The 15629-nt window shown below is 45.8% G+C and overlaps 1 protein-coding gene across 2 annotated transcripts; it reads left to right on the forward strand.

The window, feature by feature from the left end:
- The first annotated feature begins 203 nt into the window (after positions 1-203).
- On the forward strand, positions 204-13901 carry LOC135527842 (cytochrome P450 3A30-like). 2 transcript variants are annotated; one of them, XM_064956451.1, is made up of 14 exons: positions 204-471; positions 2557-2650; positions 2782-2834; positions 3367-3466; positions 3743-3856; positions 5037-5125; positions 5217-5365; positions 7759-7886; positions 9594-9672; positions 10662-10822; positions 10971-11197; positions 12675-12837; positions 13088-13197; positions 13451-13901. In XM_064956451.1, exons 1-13 carry the CDS (start codon positions 401-403, stop codon positions 13181-13183), a joined length of 1524 nt encoding a protein of 507 aa, XP_064812523.1. In that variant the 5' UTR covers positions 204-400; the 3' UTR covers positions 13184-13197; positions 13451-13901. The 2 variants fall into 2 exon arrangements, with proteins under 2 accessions (XP_064812523.1, XP_064812522.1); XM_064956450.1 differs by having other exon boundaries at positions 205-471; positions 13088-13901.
- Positions 13902-15629: the final 1728 nt, after the last annotated feature.

Raw genomic sequence — 15629 nt, forward strand, 5'->3', positions numbered from 1 at the left:
CTCGCCCTCCCCAATAGAGAATGATAGAGGCCTATAATGACCAAAAGGCGTTTATCATGGGTAGCACCGTTGAGGGCTTCCACCATGCCTTTGCCATTTTAATGTAGTCAAGTACTCATCTGGTGGGGATTTCTACATGTTGTAGCCTCAATGGTGCTGCCCACAGTGTCATAGAAGCTATAATGGCACATATATAAATATGAGTCCTCTATCTATCTCTATTCTCTCTCTCTCTCTCTGCAAAGAGTCGCCCGTTAACCCTCAAGCTACCGAATAGCCCTTTAAAAAGGTGGAAGTAAAATAATTACACCATTCCTTTGTGGATCGCCATAATATTACAGAAGAAGAAGAGAGAATTACAGGTCGGTCAGAGTCAAAAGTGCAACAGAGCGCAGACACGATGTGGTACTTTCCTTCGTTCTCCACAGAGACATGGACTCTGGTAGTGACACTATTTGCTCTCTTCATGTGGTAAGTACCTTTTATTAGAAAAGGTTCATAATCATGCTTTCTGTACTAACCTGCTGTTGAGAAAAGGACAAAATGTCCTTAATATATCTACAGTAATAATGGAATGATAGTGTTTCACAATATTTTTTCTCAAAAATGTTATTGGCCCACACACAATTTTATTCTAATGGTGAAGCCTTCTTATTGTTCAACGAAAGACTGACTGTCTATTGTGTTCATATTGACTGGGGCCAGCAAATCTCTTGTTTTCAAATTGGCTGGGGCCAGCAAATCTCTTGTTTTCAAATTGGCTGGGGCCAGCAAATCTCTTGTTTTCAAATTGGCTGGGGCCAGCAAATCTCTTGTTTTCAAATTGACTGGGGCCAGCAAATCTCTTGTGGTCAAATTGGCTGGGGCCAGCAAATCTCTTGTGGTCAAATTGACTGGGGCCAGCAAATCTCTTGTTTTCAAATTGGCTGGGGCCAGCAAATCTCTTGTTGTCAAATTGGCTGGGGCCAGTAAATCTCTTGTGGTCAAATTGACTGGAGCCAGCAAATCTCTTGTTTTCAAATTGGCTGGGGCCAGCAAATCTCTTGTTGTCAAATTGGCTGGGGCCAGCAAATCTCTTGTGGTCAAATTGACTGGAGCCATCAAATCTCTTGTTTTCAAATTGGCTGGGGCCAGCAAATCTCTTGTTTTCAAATTGGCTGGGGCCAGCAAATCTCTTGTGGTCAAATTGGCTGGGGCCATCAAATCTCTTGTTTTCAAATTGGCTGGGGCCAGCAAATCTCTTGTTTTCAAATTGGCTGGGGCCAGCAAATCTCTTGTTGTCAAATTGGCTGGGGCCATCAAATCTCTTGTTTTCAAATTGGCTGGGGCCAGCAAATCTCTTGTTGTCAAATTGGCTGGGGCCATCAAATCTCTTGTTTTCAAATTAGCTGGGGCCAGCAAATCTCTTGTGGTCAAATTGGCTGGGGCCAGCAAATCTCTTGTGGTCAAATTGGCTGGGGCCAGCAAATCTCCTGTTGTCAAATTGACTGGGGCCAGCAAATCTCTTGTTTTGACAACAAGATACAGTTTGTTGTTGAATTGTTACACGTAGTACCTTTTAAGTTGAGAACATCACACAGTAGTAACATGTTCTGTTACAGTGTAAGCCTATAGGCAGTAAACTATACAGCTAAATACATTATATGTAAACATTACATAGCCAACAAGTATCTCAAGTAATGTATGTTGTGTTTTATATTGTATCTTGAGTGTATTATCTATACTTTAACTACTGTGATTTGAAACATTACTGTATCTATTAATCTATTATTACATTAACTAAATGAGAACGACTGCTCTCTCTCATTGAGGCCGACCGGGGTACTGCAGGCATTGTTTTCAGAAAGTTGCATCTCCCATTGTAGTCAATGGGAATATGGCAATCTTAATGGTGAATATTCATGGATGTAAAAAAAATTCTGAACACAATCATGGTACCATTACTTGCTTCTATTTCAGATTTATGTCCTTTAACCAATTATTTTTTTATTATAAACTGTGTGGTTCGAGCCCTGAATGCTGATTGGCTGAAAGCCATGGTATGTCAGACCGTATACCACGGATATGACAGAGCATTTAATTTTACTGCTCTAATTACGTTGGTAGCCACTTTATAGTAGCAATAAGGCAACTCTGGGGTTTGGGAAGTATGGCCAATATACCACGGCTAAGGGCCGTGTCCAGGCACTCTGCGTTGCGTCGTGCCTAAGAACAGCCCTTAGCTGTGGTATATTATCCATATCCAACACCCCCCGGGGCCTTTTAGCTGAAATCACACACATAAGGATAATTTAGTGGCTGCTGGCAGCCTGCAGTACCCCTGTCGGCCATCAACTTGAGATACTCAATGAAGGGGCAGCACTGAGCTAGCCTGCAACTTCACTTCCCTTGAGTGGCTCAAACTGCATACGATGTTTCCAAAAACTCCTCCACGAAGCAGGATGGCGACACACTAAAAAGACGGTTCCTGGTCTTCAAAGGGGCGACTGAGACTTCACGGTGGAAACAATTGGGTCGTTCCCCTCACTGAATATTTCTCTCTAACCCTATAATAAGGTATGGGTATGCACCTTATGGATTCTTCAAGAAACTCGGCATCCAGGGACCTAAACCTCTCCCCTTCATAGGGACGTTTTTAGAGTACAAAAGGGTGAGGTTACTATTACATTAATATTACTACTTCTGCTGGTGTGTAGTGTGTTGCTCGAACTCACTGGGTGTCCATATAGTGTGACATGAGGACCATGAGGACTCAAGCTGATCTCCTCCCTTCTTTCACAGGGTCTCTTCATATTTGACAATGCCTGTTACCAGAAGTACGGCGATGTGTGGGGGTAGGTGTGTGTGTGTGTGGGGGTAGGTGTGTGTGTGGTGGTAGGTGTCTGTGTGGGGGCAGGGGTTTGTGTGTGGGGTAGGTGTTTGTGTGGGGGGTAGGTGTTTGTGTGGGGGTTAGTGTGTGTGTGTGGGTAGGTGTTTGGGTGGGGTAGAGGTGTGTGTGTGTGTGCAGGTGGGTAGTTGTGTGTGTGGGGGGGTAGGTGTGTGTGTGGGGGTTAGAGTGTGTGTGAGGGGATAGGTGTGTTTTGGGGGGATAGGTGTGTGTGGGGGGGGGGTAGAGTGTGTGTGTTTGGGGGGGGGGGGTAGAGTGTGTTTGGGGGGGATAGGTGTGTGTGGGGGGGGTAGAGTGTGTGTGTGTGGGGGTTGGGGGTGCGTTTGTACAAATATAGGGGAACTATGTTTTCAATGCTCTGGTGAATTATTTGTAATTCTGGCTCTTTTAATCAATCTTAGTATTTAGTAGTTCTTAATAATATTTAGTAGTTCTTAATAGTATTTAGTAGTTATTTTAGTATTTTGTCATTCTTTTAGGTTATTTGATGGCAGACTGCCCATAATGGGGGTGATGGACACAGCCATGATCAAAACCATCCTGGTGAAGGAATGTTACTCTGTTTTTACCAACAGACGGGTAAGCAGAAATACCCAAACAAACCTAACCTCTCTAACCTTCAGTCCTGACCCTAACCTCTCTAACCTTCAGTCCTGACCCTAACCTCTCTAACCTTCAGTCCTGATCCTAACCTCTCTAACCTTCAGTCCTGACCCTAACCTCTCTAACCTTCAGTCCTGATCCTAACCTCTCTAACCTTCAGTCCTGACCCTAACCTCTCTAACCTTCAGTCCTGATCCTAACCTCTCTAACCTTCAGTCCTGATCTTAACCTCTCTAACGTGTGTGTGGTCAGGACTTTGGGTTGAACGGGGAGCTCCACGACGCTGTAACAACCGTAGAAGACGATGAGTGGAAGAGAATCCGCAGCACTCTGTCTCCCTCCTTCACCAGTGGACGACTCAAAGATGTAAAGACACACGTACATGAATGTACACACACAGCACTCAGGGGTTGTGGAGCCTCTCTAGAGTACGTCTAGTGGAGTATACATCCAGCCTCTATAGAGCATGTCTAGTGGAGAATACATCCAGCCTCTATAGAGCATGTCTAGTGGAGTATACATCCAGCCTCTATAGAGTACGTCTAGTGGAGTATACATCCAACCTCTATAGAGTACGTCTAGTGGAGTATACATCCAGCCTCTATAGAGTACGTCTAGTGGAGTATACATCCAACCTCTATAGAGCATGTCTAGTGGAGTATACATCCAGCCTCTACAGAGTACGTCTAGTGGAGTATACATCCAGCCTCTATAGAGTACATCTAGTAGAGTATACATCCAGCCTCTATAGAGTACGTCTAGTGGAGTATATATCCAACCTCTATAGAGCATGTCTAGTGGAGTATACATCCAACCTCTACAGAGTAAGTCTAGTGGAGTATACATCCAGCCTCTATAGAGTACATCTAGTAGAGTATACATCCAGCCTCTATAGAGTACGTCTAGTGGAGTATACATCCAACCTCTATAGAGCATGTCTAGTGGAGTATACATCCAACCTCTATAGAGCATGTCTAGTGGAGTATACATCCAGGCTCTATAGAGTACGTCTAGTGGAGTATACAACCAGCCTCTATAGAGCATGTCTAGTGGAGTATACATCCAGCCTCTACAGAGTACGTCTAGTGGAGTATACATCCAGCCTCTATAGAGTACATCTAGTAGAGTATACATCCAGCCTCTATAGAGTACGTCTAGTGGAGTATACATCCAACCTCTATAGAGCATGTCTAGTGGAGTATACATCCAGCCTCTATAGAGCATGTCTAGTGGAGTATACATCCAGCCTCTATAGAGTACGTCTAGTGGAGTATACATCCAGCCTCTATAGAGTACGTCTAGTGGAGTATACATCCAGCCTCTATAGAGTACGTCTAGTGGAGTATACATCCAACCTCTACAGAGTACGTCTAGTGGAGTATACATCCAGCCTCTATAGAGTACGTCTAGTGGAGTATACATCCAGCATCATTGAGAAAGCTGTTGACCTGGGCTCCCTATATCCAGGCCTGAGAAAAGAGGAGCAGAACAAATGTGAGAATATGTCTAGTTGTAGCAAGACTATATGTATCTTATTTTTTGACAGATGTTCATGATAATGACTCAACACTCCAGAAACCTGGTGAAGTTTCTGCAGAAGAAGGTGGACACTGACGAGGTCCTGGAAGTTAAAGAGTGAGTATGGGTAATGCAGTTTGTTAAATGTGCGAATGAGGCAGTAACATTACATCTTTCTCATGCATTTTATTGTGTGTGTGTTTCCCAGAATCTTTGGGGCCTACAGTATGGACGTGGTGGCAAGTAGTGCGTTCAGTGTTGACGTTGATTCTATCAACCAACCCAACGATCCCTTAGTCGTCAACGTAAAGAAACTACTCAAATTCAACCTGTTAAATCCTCTCCTAATCTTAGTAGGTAAGCTGTGCGTGTGTGTGAACATAATGTAGTCCCTGTATCTCTCTGATGTAGTCAAAGAGGAATGACGTGCCTTGTTATTTAAGCAATGTATTTTTCATTTCCATGTACAGTGTAAATTGCCACTCTTTTCTTTTATTAATTCCTCATCTCTTCTTGTTTCTTCATTTCAATTATCTTCTCTCCTGTCTTCTCCTCTCCTGTTACTTCTCTCCTGTCTCCTCCTCTCCTGTTACGTCTCTCCTGTCTCCTCTTCTGTTACGTCTCTCCTGTCTCCTCCTCTCCTGTTACTTCTCTCCTGTCTTCTCCTCTCCTGTTACGTCTCTCCTGTCTCCTCTCCTGTTACTTCTCTCCTGTCTTCTCCTCTCCTGTTACTTCTCTCCTGTCTCCTCCTCTCCTGTTACGTCTCTCCTGTCTCCTCCTCTCCTGTTACTTCTCTCCTGTCTCCTCCTCTCCTGTTACTTCTCTCCTGTCTCCTCTCCTGTTACTTCTCTCCTGTCTTCTCCTCTCCTGTTACTTCTCTCCTGTCTCCTCTCCTGTTACTTCTCTCCTGTCTTCTCCTCTCCTGTTACGTCTCTCCTGTCTTCTCCTCTCCTGTTACGTCTCTCCTGTCTCCTCTCCTGTTACTTCTCTCCTGTCTTCTCCTCTCCTGTTACTTCTCTCCTGTCTCCTCCTCTCCTGTTACGTCTCTCCTGTCTCCTCCTCTCCTGTTACTTCTCTCCTGTCTCCTCCTCTCCTGTTACTTCTCTCCTGTCTCCTCTCCTGTTACTTCTCTCCTGTCTTCTCCTCTCCTGTTACTTCTCTCCTGTCTCCTCTCCTGTTACTTCTCTCCTGTCTTCTCCTCTCCTGTTACGTCTCTCCTGTCTCCTCCTCTCCTGTTACGTCTCTCCTGTCTCCTCTCCTGTTACTTCTCTCCTGTCTTCTCCTCTCCTGTTACTTCTCTCCTGTCTCCTCTCCTGTTACTTCTCTCCTGTCTTCTCCTCTCCTGTTACGTCTCTCCTGTCTCCTCCTCTCCTGTTACGTCTCTCCTGTCTCCTCTCCTGTTACTTCTCTCCTGTCTTCTCCTCTCCTGTTACTTCTCTCCTGTCTCCTCTCCTGTTACTTCTCTCCTGTCTTCTCCTCTCCTGTTACGTCTCTCCTGTCTCCTCCTCTCCTGTTACGTCTCTCCTGTCTCCTCTCCTGTTACTTCTCTCCTGTCTCCTCCTCTCCTGTTACTTCTCTCCTGTCTTCTCCTCTCCTGTTACTTCTCTCCTGTCTCCTCCTCTCCTGTTACTTCTCTCCTGTCTTCTCCTCTCCTGTTACTTCTCTCCTGTCTCCTCTCCTGTTACTTCTCTCCTGTCTTCTCCTCTCCTGTTACTTCTCTCCTGTCTCCTCTCCTGTTACTTCTCTCCTGTCTTCTCCTCTCCTGTTACGTCTCTCCTGTCTCCTCCTCTCCTGTTACGTCTCTCCTGTCTCCTCCTCTCCTGTTACTTCTCTCCTGTCTCCTCCTCTCCTGTTACTTCTCTCCTGTCTTCTCCTCTCCTGTTACTTCTCTCCTGTCTCCTCTCCTGTTACTTCTCTCCTGTCTTCTCCTCTCCTGTTACTTCTCTCCTGTCTCCTCTCCTGTTACTTCTCTCCTGTCTCCTCCTCTCCTGTTACGTCTCTCCTGTCTCCTCCTCTCCTGTTACTTCTCTCCTGTCTCCTCTCCTGTTACTTCTCTCCTGTCTTCTCCTCTCCTGTTACTTCTCTCCTGTCTCCTCTCCTGTTACTTCTCTCCTGTCTTCTCCTCTCCTGTTACGTCTCTCCTGTCTCCTCCTCTCCTGTTACGTCTCTCCTGTCTCCTCCTCTCCTGTTACTTCTCTCCTGTCTTCTCCTCTCCTGTTACTTCTCTCCTGTCTCCTCTCCTGTTACGTCTCTCCTGTCTCCTCCTCTCCTGTTACTTCTCTCCTGTCTCCTCCTCTCCTGTTACTTCTCTCCTGTCTCCTCCTCTCCTGTTACGTCTCTCCTGTCTCCTCTCCTGTTACTTCTCTCCTGTCTCCTCCTCTCCTGTTACTTCTCTCCTGTCTTCTCCTCTCCTGTTACGTCTCTCCTGTCTCCTCTCCTGTTACTTCTCTCCTGTCTCCTCCTCTCCTGTTACGTCTCTCCTGTCTCCTCCTCTCCTGTTACGTCTCTCCTGTCTTCTCCTCTCCTGTTACTTCTCTCCTGCCTCCTCTTCTGTTACTTCTCTCCTGTCTCCTCTCCTGTTACTTCTCTCCTGTCTCCTCCTCTCCTGTTACTTCTCTCCTGTCTCCTCCTCTCCTGTTACTTCTCTCCTGTCTTCTCCTCTCCTGTTACTTCTCTCCTGTCTCCTCCTCTCCTGTTACTTCTCTCCTGTCTCCTCCTCTCCTGTTACTTCTCTCCTTCTCTCACTCCAGTGTTGTTCCCGTTTATGCGTCCGCTCCTGGAAAAGTGTAATGTCTCTTTCCTACCTGCTGGTGCTATGAAGTTCTTCTATTCCTTCCTGAGGAAGATCAAAGCAGAGAGGAGCAAGAATGTACACAATGTGAGCCACAACCCTTAACCATAACCACCTACCCTAAACCTAACCACATACCCTAAACCTAACCACCTACCCTGAACCATAACCACCTACCCTAAACCTAACCACCTACCCTAAACCATAACCACCTACCCTAAACCTAACCACCTACCCTAATCCTAACCACCTACCCTAAACCATAACCACCTACCCTAATCCTAACCACCTACCCTAAACCATAACCACCTACCCTAAACCTAACCACCTACCCTAAACCATAACCAGCTACCCTAAACCTAACCACCTACCCTTAACCATAACCACCTACCCTAAACCTAACCACCTACCCTTAACCATAACCAGCTACCCTAAACCTAACCACCTACCCTTAACCATAACCACCTACCATAAATCTACCCACCTACCCTAAACCTAACCACCTACCCTTAACTATAAATACCTACCCTAAACCTAACCACCCTTAACCATAACCACCTACCCTAAACCTAACCACCTACACTTAACTATAACCACCTACCCTAAACCTAACCACCTACCCTTAACCATAACCACCTACCCTAAACCTAACCACCTACCCTTAACCATAACCACCTACCCTAAACCTAACCACCTACCCTTAACCATAACCACCTACCCTAAACCTAACCACCTACCCTTAACCATAACCACCTACCATAAATCTACCCACCTACCCTAAACCTAACCACCTACCCTTAACTATAAATACCTACCCTAAACCTAACCACCCTTAACCATAACCACCTACCCTAAACCTAACCACCTACACTTAACTATAACCACCTACCCTAAACCTAACCACCTACCCTTAACCATAACCACCTACCCTAAACCTAACCACCTACCCATAACCATAACCACCTACCCTAAACCTAACCACCTACCCTTAACCATAACCACCTACCCTAAACCTAACCACCTACCATTAACCATAGCCTACCCTTAACCATAACCACCTACCCTAAACCTAACCACCTACCCTTAACCATAACCACCTACCCTAAACCTAACCACCTACCATTAACCATAGCCTACCCTTAACCATAACCACCTACCCTAAACCTAAACTATCCTGATGCCTAGTCACTTCAAACTGCATGGGCTCTACAGTGCAACCATTTTACTCACATATGCTCCTAAATATTTAGCTGTGCCACCTGGAATTTTGTATTTAGGAGCACCAGCACCCATGGCAAAAATGAAGGATTCTAGCTTTAATATCAGAAATATTTTTCATTTGTGTTCCTACATTTCTTTGTGTACGCCTAGATTTTCAACTTAGGAGCACACAAGCTCCCTGTAAAAAAGGTCAGCTTAGAGCCCTGCCTGCCTTTATAAACATACAGTACCTACCTTACTATCTCGTACCCCTGCACTTGATATGGTATGGGTTCTCCCTGTATATAGCTTCATTCTTGTGTATTTTATTACTTGTGTCGCTATTTTTATATTTATTTAACTATTAATAAACTAACTAACTAACTAAATTATATTTAACTCTATCATTGGGAGGGGCTCATAAGCAACAATTTCATGGCAAAGTTTATGTGACAAATACAATTTGATTTCATTTAATTTCCACCCCAACCATACCCCAGTCAGTACTAGGCATAAACCCCAAACCTTATCCTCAACCCCACTGAAGTGGCATCATGATTACTGATAGGTGTGGTGTTTGGTTTGGCCCTGCAGACCAGAGTGGACTTAATGCAGCTGATGGTGGACTCTCAGATCCCACAGGACCACAAGTCCAAGGAGGCTGCACACAAAGGTAAGTAACTCCAAATCATGGACAGGGGTGACAACGGTCATTTTGTGGTTCGTTCTGCGCTATTGTGTTGTGGTTCTCTCTGTACAACCTAATCTCAGAGCGTTTCATATTATTCTACCATCAAAGTTTGGGGTCACTTAGAAATGTCCTTGTTTTCGTCCATTAAAATAACCTCAAATTGATCATAAATACAGTGTAGACATTGTTAATGTTGTAAATGACTATTGTAGCTGGAAACAGCTGATTTTTAATGGAATATCTACATAGGTGTACAGAGGCCCATTATCAGCAACCATCACTCCTGTTTTCCAAAGGCATGCGATGTTAGCTAATCCAAGTTTATAACTTTCAGGGGCTAATTCATCATTAGAAAACCCTTTTGCAACAGCTCAGTTGTCCTGATTAAAGAAGCAATAAAAGCAATGAAAGAAGCAATAAAACTGTCCTTCTCTCGACTTGTTGAGTATCTGGAGCACAAGTAAAATGTGCCGTTTTATAGCCAGTCCCATGCTGTTCTACACATTTTGCTTATAGTCCCATGCTGTTCTACACAGAAGCTTATAGAATGTAGCATTTTTATAGCTAATTTCCAGCCAGCATAATGTGACTTGATGCTGGTCACTAGTGTCCAACACACAGCGAATACTGGACACCAGCAAAAAACACAGCAAATGCTGATCACCAGCAAAACCACAACAAAGGCTGGTCCCCAGCAAAAACACAATGAAGGATGGGATGCCAGCATAACCAACTAGACCATGCTGGTCAGACCAGTTTGACCAGCTACATCATGCTGGTCTGCCAGCATAACCAGCTAGACAATGTTTGTCAGCTAGCAGAACCCATTAGACCATGCTGGTCAGACCTGTTTGACCAGCATAGACAAGCAGAACCCAGCATGGAACAGCATAGACCAGCTTGAAATGTATGCTGGTCTAGATGTTTGGTTTTCAGCAGGGCTGAGCGATTGTGTTGTGGTTGTGTTCCAGGGCTGACGGACCATGAGATCCTGTCCCAGGCGTTGACATACATCTTTGGGGGCTATGAGACCAGCAGCAGCACACTGGGTTTCCTATCCTATAACCTGGCAACAAACCCTGACGTCCAGGCTGCCCTGCAGGATGAAATCGACCAGATCTTCCCCGACAAGGTGACCTCAAGCTGCTATTTTCACCCCATTCTGGAACTTTGAGGATTTATGACGTAGCCCCTCTAGTAATTAAATAGGATCTCGATGGCCAAAGGTCACTCAAGTGTTTCCCATGAAGGGTAGTGAAGTTGTGCCTGTCTCCCTGCAGGCTCTGCCCACCTATGAAGGGCTGATGCAGATGGAGTATCTGGACATGGTCATCAACGAGACCTTGCGGGTGTATCCCATCATCAGCCGGCTAGAGAGGGTTGCCAAGGCGACCGTGGAGGTGAATGGTGTGACCATCCCCAAGGGAACTGTTGTCATGATCCCAATCATGGTCCTTCACCACCACCCAACACACTGGCCCAAACCTGAAGTCTTCCGACCAGAGAGGTACGGTACATACAGTAACACTCGTCTCTGCTTTACGACTTGGTCGTTTCTCACAAAACTGGAACAAAAAACAGACCATGATGGCGCAGTGGTCTAAGGCACTGCATCACACTGGGTTTAAGCCCAGAATCTCTGTCGCAGCCGGCTGCGACCGGGAGGCCCATTGGGTGGCTAACAATTGGCCCAGCGTCGTCCGGGTTAGGGAGGGTTTGGCCGGCAAAGATATCCTTGTCTCATTACGCACTAGCGACTCCTGTGGCAGGCCGTGCACAGTGCAAGCTGACCAGGTCGCCAGGTGTACGGTGTTTCCTCCGACACATTGGTGTGGCTGGCTTCCGGGTTGAATGTGCATTGTGTCAGGAAGCAGTGTGGCTTGGTTGGATTGTGTTTTGGAGGACGCGTGGCTCTCGACCATCGCCTCTCCCGAGTCCGTAGGGGAGTTGCAGCGATGAGACAAGACTGTAACTACCAATTGAATACAATGAAATTGGGGAGAAAAAAGGGGTAAAAAAAAATTATAAACCATGTACCAAACATCCTTCCTGCAAATGACTTTTTTGTGTATTATATTTTGAAAAAGTAATGTATTCAATTTCATAAAGAACCAAAAAGTCATGGTCTGTTGTCCCTGTTTAATGTGGAATGTCCCAAACTCTTGGCTCTACTCTATCCTACTGTACTCTACCATAGTAAAGGACAAATAGTCTCCTCTACTGAGTCCTACTACACAGTTACTGAACACTACCAATTATAGAGACTGTGGAGTTACTGACCACTACTAGTTATAGTCTGTAGAGTTACTGACCACTACTATTTATAGTCTGTAGAGTTACTGACCACTACTAGTTATAGTCTGTAGAGTTACTGACCACTACTATTTATAGTCTGTAGAGTTACTGACCACCACTCTAGTTATAGAGTCTGTACAGTCACTGACCACTACTAGTTATAGTCTATAGAGTTACTGACCACTACTAGTTATAGTCTGTAGAGTTACTGACCACTAATCTAGTTATAGAGTCTGTCGAGTTACTGACCACTACTCTAGTTATAGAGTCTGTAGAGTTACTGACCACTACTAGTTATAGTATGTAGAGTTACTGACCACTACTAGTTATAGTCTGTAGAGTTACTGTCCACTACTCTAGTTATAGTCTGTAGAGTTACTGTCCACTACTCTAATTATAGTCTGTAGAGTTGCTGACCACTACTCTAGTTATAGTCTGTAGAGTTACTGACCACTACTAGTTATAGAGTCTGTAGAGTTACTGACCACTACTCTAGTTAGAGTCTGTAGAGTTACTGGCCACTACTAGTTATAGAGTCTGTATAGTTACTGTCCACTACTCTAATTATAGAGACTGTCGAGTTACTGACCACTACTCTTGTTAAATATTCTCGAGCATTGCTGAACACTACTCTAGTGTTGGACACAGTGCTGAATGCTACTTTGATCTGAACACTCCTCTGTCCTCAGGTTCAGTAAGGAGAACAGAGAGAACATTGATCCCTACACCTTCCTTCCGTTTGGGATGGGGCCCAGGAACTGTATCGGCATGAGATTCGCCCTCCAGACCATTAAGCTGGTGATAGTGGAGATCCTCCAGAGGTTCAGTTTTGTCACCTGCAAGGAGACAGAAGTGAGATTGCTGATCGTCTCAATGGGATTATTAGTGTGCTTGAGTCTTTGTCTATATGTGTGCAAGTTTTGAATATGTTGGTGTTGAATGTTGGCTTGTGATGGCTTATCTTTGTGTTGTTGACTGTAGTAGCTGTTTGGGTGAGCTTAGGTTCTCAAAACAGAATTAAACCGTAACTGATTACATTGAGAGGCTGTGTGGTGCTGTATTCATATCGGTTTTTATATTGACTTCCTGGATGTGTCCTCAGGTTCCTCTGGAGCTGTTTGACAATGGCTTCGTCGCCCCAACGAAGCCCATCAAGCTGAAGCTGGTCCCCCGTGTTGTGGCCCACAGCCAGGATTGAGAGGAGAGGCACAGGTATACAGGACACTACCCTGTTAGTCTAGCCCAGTCGGTTTCTGCTTCAGTCAAACATGGTTGGCATGGCAATGAGTAAATTGTCTAAAGGGCAAGGCAACCTTCCTATTGGAAGGGATCATCTTAGGCTCATTGATATTCCAGGCTTATCCTCTGGAATTAGTACAATTCATTGTTTTTATAGTGAAGAAACAACCCAACTAGCTATATTACTAAAATATTGATGTGTAGGTTTTTTATATCATATTTGCAGGAATCCCAAGAAATTAAGATGACTCATCTCAAGGGTCATGCAATGAGTATAAAGTGAATACAATATGGACAATTGTAGTAACCATGTGTGCCTTCATTTGTTTTGTAAAATAATTTATGTTCAGGCATTGAACAACCACAGATCACTAACTAACTTACCTGCAAGAGATTGCTGCAACACAATATACAACCAATATATAATATATGACCATGAATTATCTAATGATTTTACTGATGTAAGATAGTATCCCTCATATAACCCTCTTATAAAACTCACATACCGTGTCCAGCAACCCCTCCTGTATATTATGCGTTGCAATAGAATGCCTGAGACTGTCACCTCCTCTGTTTATGCTGTACGGGGTTTTGGAATGTGTTATGTAATGATTTAATCTGTAGTGTAATTCTAACAGTAATACTGCTGGACTGAAGTAAATGTTTTCTACCTGTAAGACTAGCTGCTTGAGTTGAAGCTGTTCTGTTCCCCAGTCACCTGTACGTTCCCCTGTTCCCCCAGTCACCTGTACGTTCACCTGTTCCCCCAGTCACCTGTACGTTCCCCTGTCTAACAGTCACCTGTACGTTCACCTGTTCACCCAGTCACCTGTACGTTCCCCTGTCTAACAGTCACCTGTACGTTCACCTGTTCCCCAGTCACCTGTACGTTCACCTGTTCCCCCAGTCACCTGTACGTTCCCCTGTCTAACAGTCACCTGTACGTTCACCTGTTCACCCAGTCACCTGTACGTTCCCCTGTCTAACAGTCACCTGTACGTTCCCCTGTCTAACAGTCACCTGTACGTTCCCCTGTTCCCCAGTCACCTGTACGTTCACCTGTTCCCCCAGTCACCTGTACGTTCCCCTGTCTAACAGTCACCTGTACGTTCACCTGTTCACCCAGTCACCTGTACGTTCCCCTGTCTAACAGTCACCTGTACGTTCACCTGTTCCCCCAGTCACCTGTACGTTCCCCTGTTCCCCCAGTCACCTGTACGTTCACCTGTTCCCCCAGTCACCTGTACGTTCCCCTGTCTAACAGTCACCTGTACGTTCACCTGTTCACCCAGTCACCTGTACGTTCCCCTGTCTAACAGTCACCTGTACGTTCACCTGTTCCCCAGTCACCTGTACGTTCCCCTGTCTAACAGTCACCTGTACGTTCACCTGTTCACCCAGTCACCTGTACGTTCCCCTGTCTAACAGTCACCTGTACGTTCACCTGTTCACCCAGTCACCTGTACGTTCCCCTGTCTAACAGTCACCTGTACGTTCACCTGTTCCCCCAGTCACCTGTACGTTCCCCTGTTCCCCCAGTCACCTGTACGTTCACCTGTTCCCCCAGTCACCTGTACGTTCCCCTGTCTAACAGTCACCTGTACGTTCACCTGTTCCCCAGTCACCTGTACGTTCCCCTGTCTAACAGTCACCTGTACGTTCACCTGTTCACCCAGTCACCTGTACGTTCCCCTGTTCCCCCAGTCACCTGTACGTTCACCTGTTCACCCAGTCACCTGTACGTTCCCCTGTCTAACAGTCACCTGTACGTTCACCTGTTCACCCAGTCACCTGTACGTTCCCCTGTCTAACAGTCACCTGTACGTTCACCTGTTCCCCCAGTCACCTGTACGTTCCCCTGTCTAACAGTCACCTGTACGTTCACCTGTTCCCCCAGTCACCTGTACGTTCCCCTGTTCCCCTGTCACCTGTACGTTCACCTGTTCCCCCAGTCACCTGTACGTTCCCCTGTTCCCCTGTCACCTGTACGTTCACCTGTTCCCCAGTCACCTGTACGTTCACCTGTTCCCCAGTCACCTGTACGTTCACCTGTTCCCCCAGTCACCTGTACGTTCCCCTGTCTAACAGTCACCTGTACGTTCACCTGTTCCCCCAGTCACCTGTACGTTCCCCTGTTCCCCTGTCACCTGTACGTTCACCTGTTCCCCCAGTCACCTGTACGTTCCCCTGTTCCCCTGTCACCTGTACGTTCACCTGTTCCCCAGTCACCTGTACGTTCACCTGTTCCCCAGTCACCTGTACGTTCCCCTGTTCCCCTGTCACCTGTACGTTCACCTGTTCCCCCAGTCACCTGTACGTTCCCCTGTTCCCCTGTCACCTGTACGTTCACCTGTTCCCCCAGTCACCTGTACGTTCCCCTGTTCCCCTGTCACCTGTACGTTCAC

This window comes from Oncorhynchus masou, chromosome 33 (genome assembly GCF_036934945.1).
Source record: "Oncorhynchus masou masou isolate Uvic2021 chromosome 33, UVic_Omas_1.1, whole genome shotgun sequence".
In the NCBI taxonomy this organism is placed as follows: domain Eukaryota; kingdom Metazoa; phylum Chordata; class Actinopteri; order Salmoniformes; family Salmonidae; genus Oncorhynchus; species Oncorhynchus masou.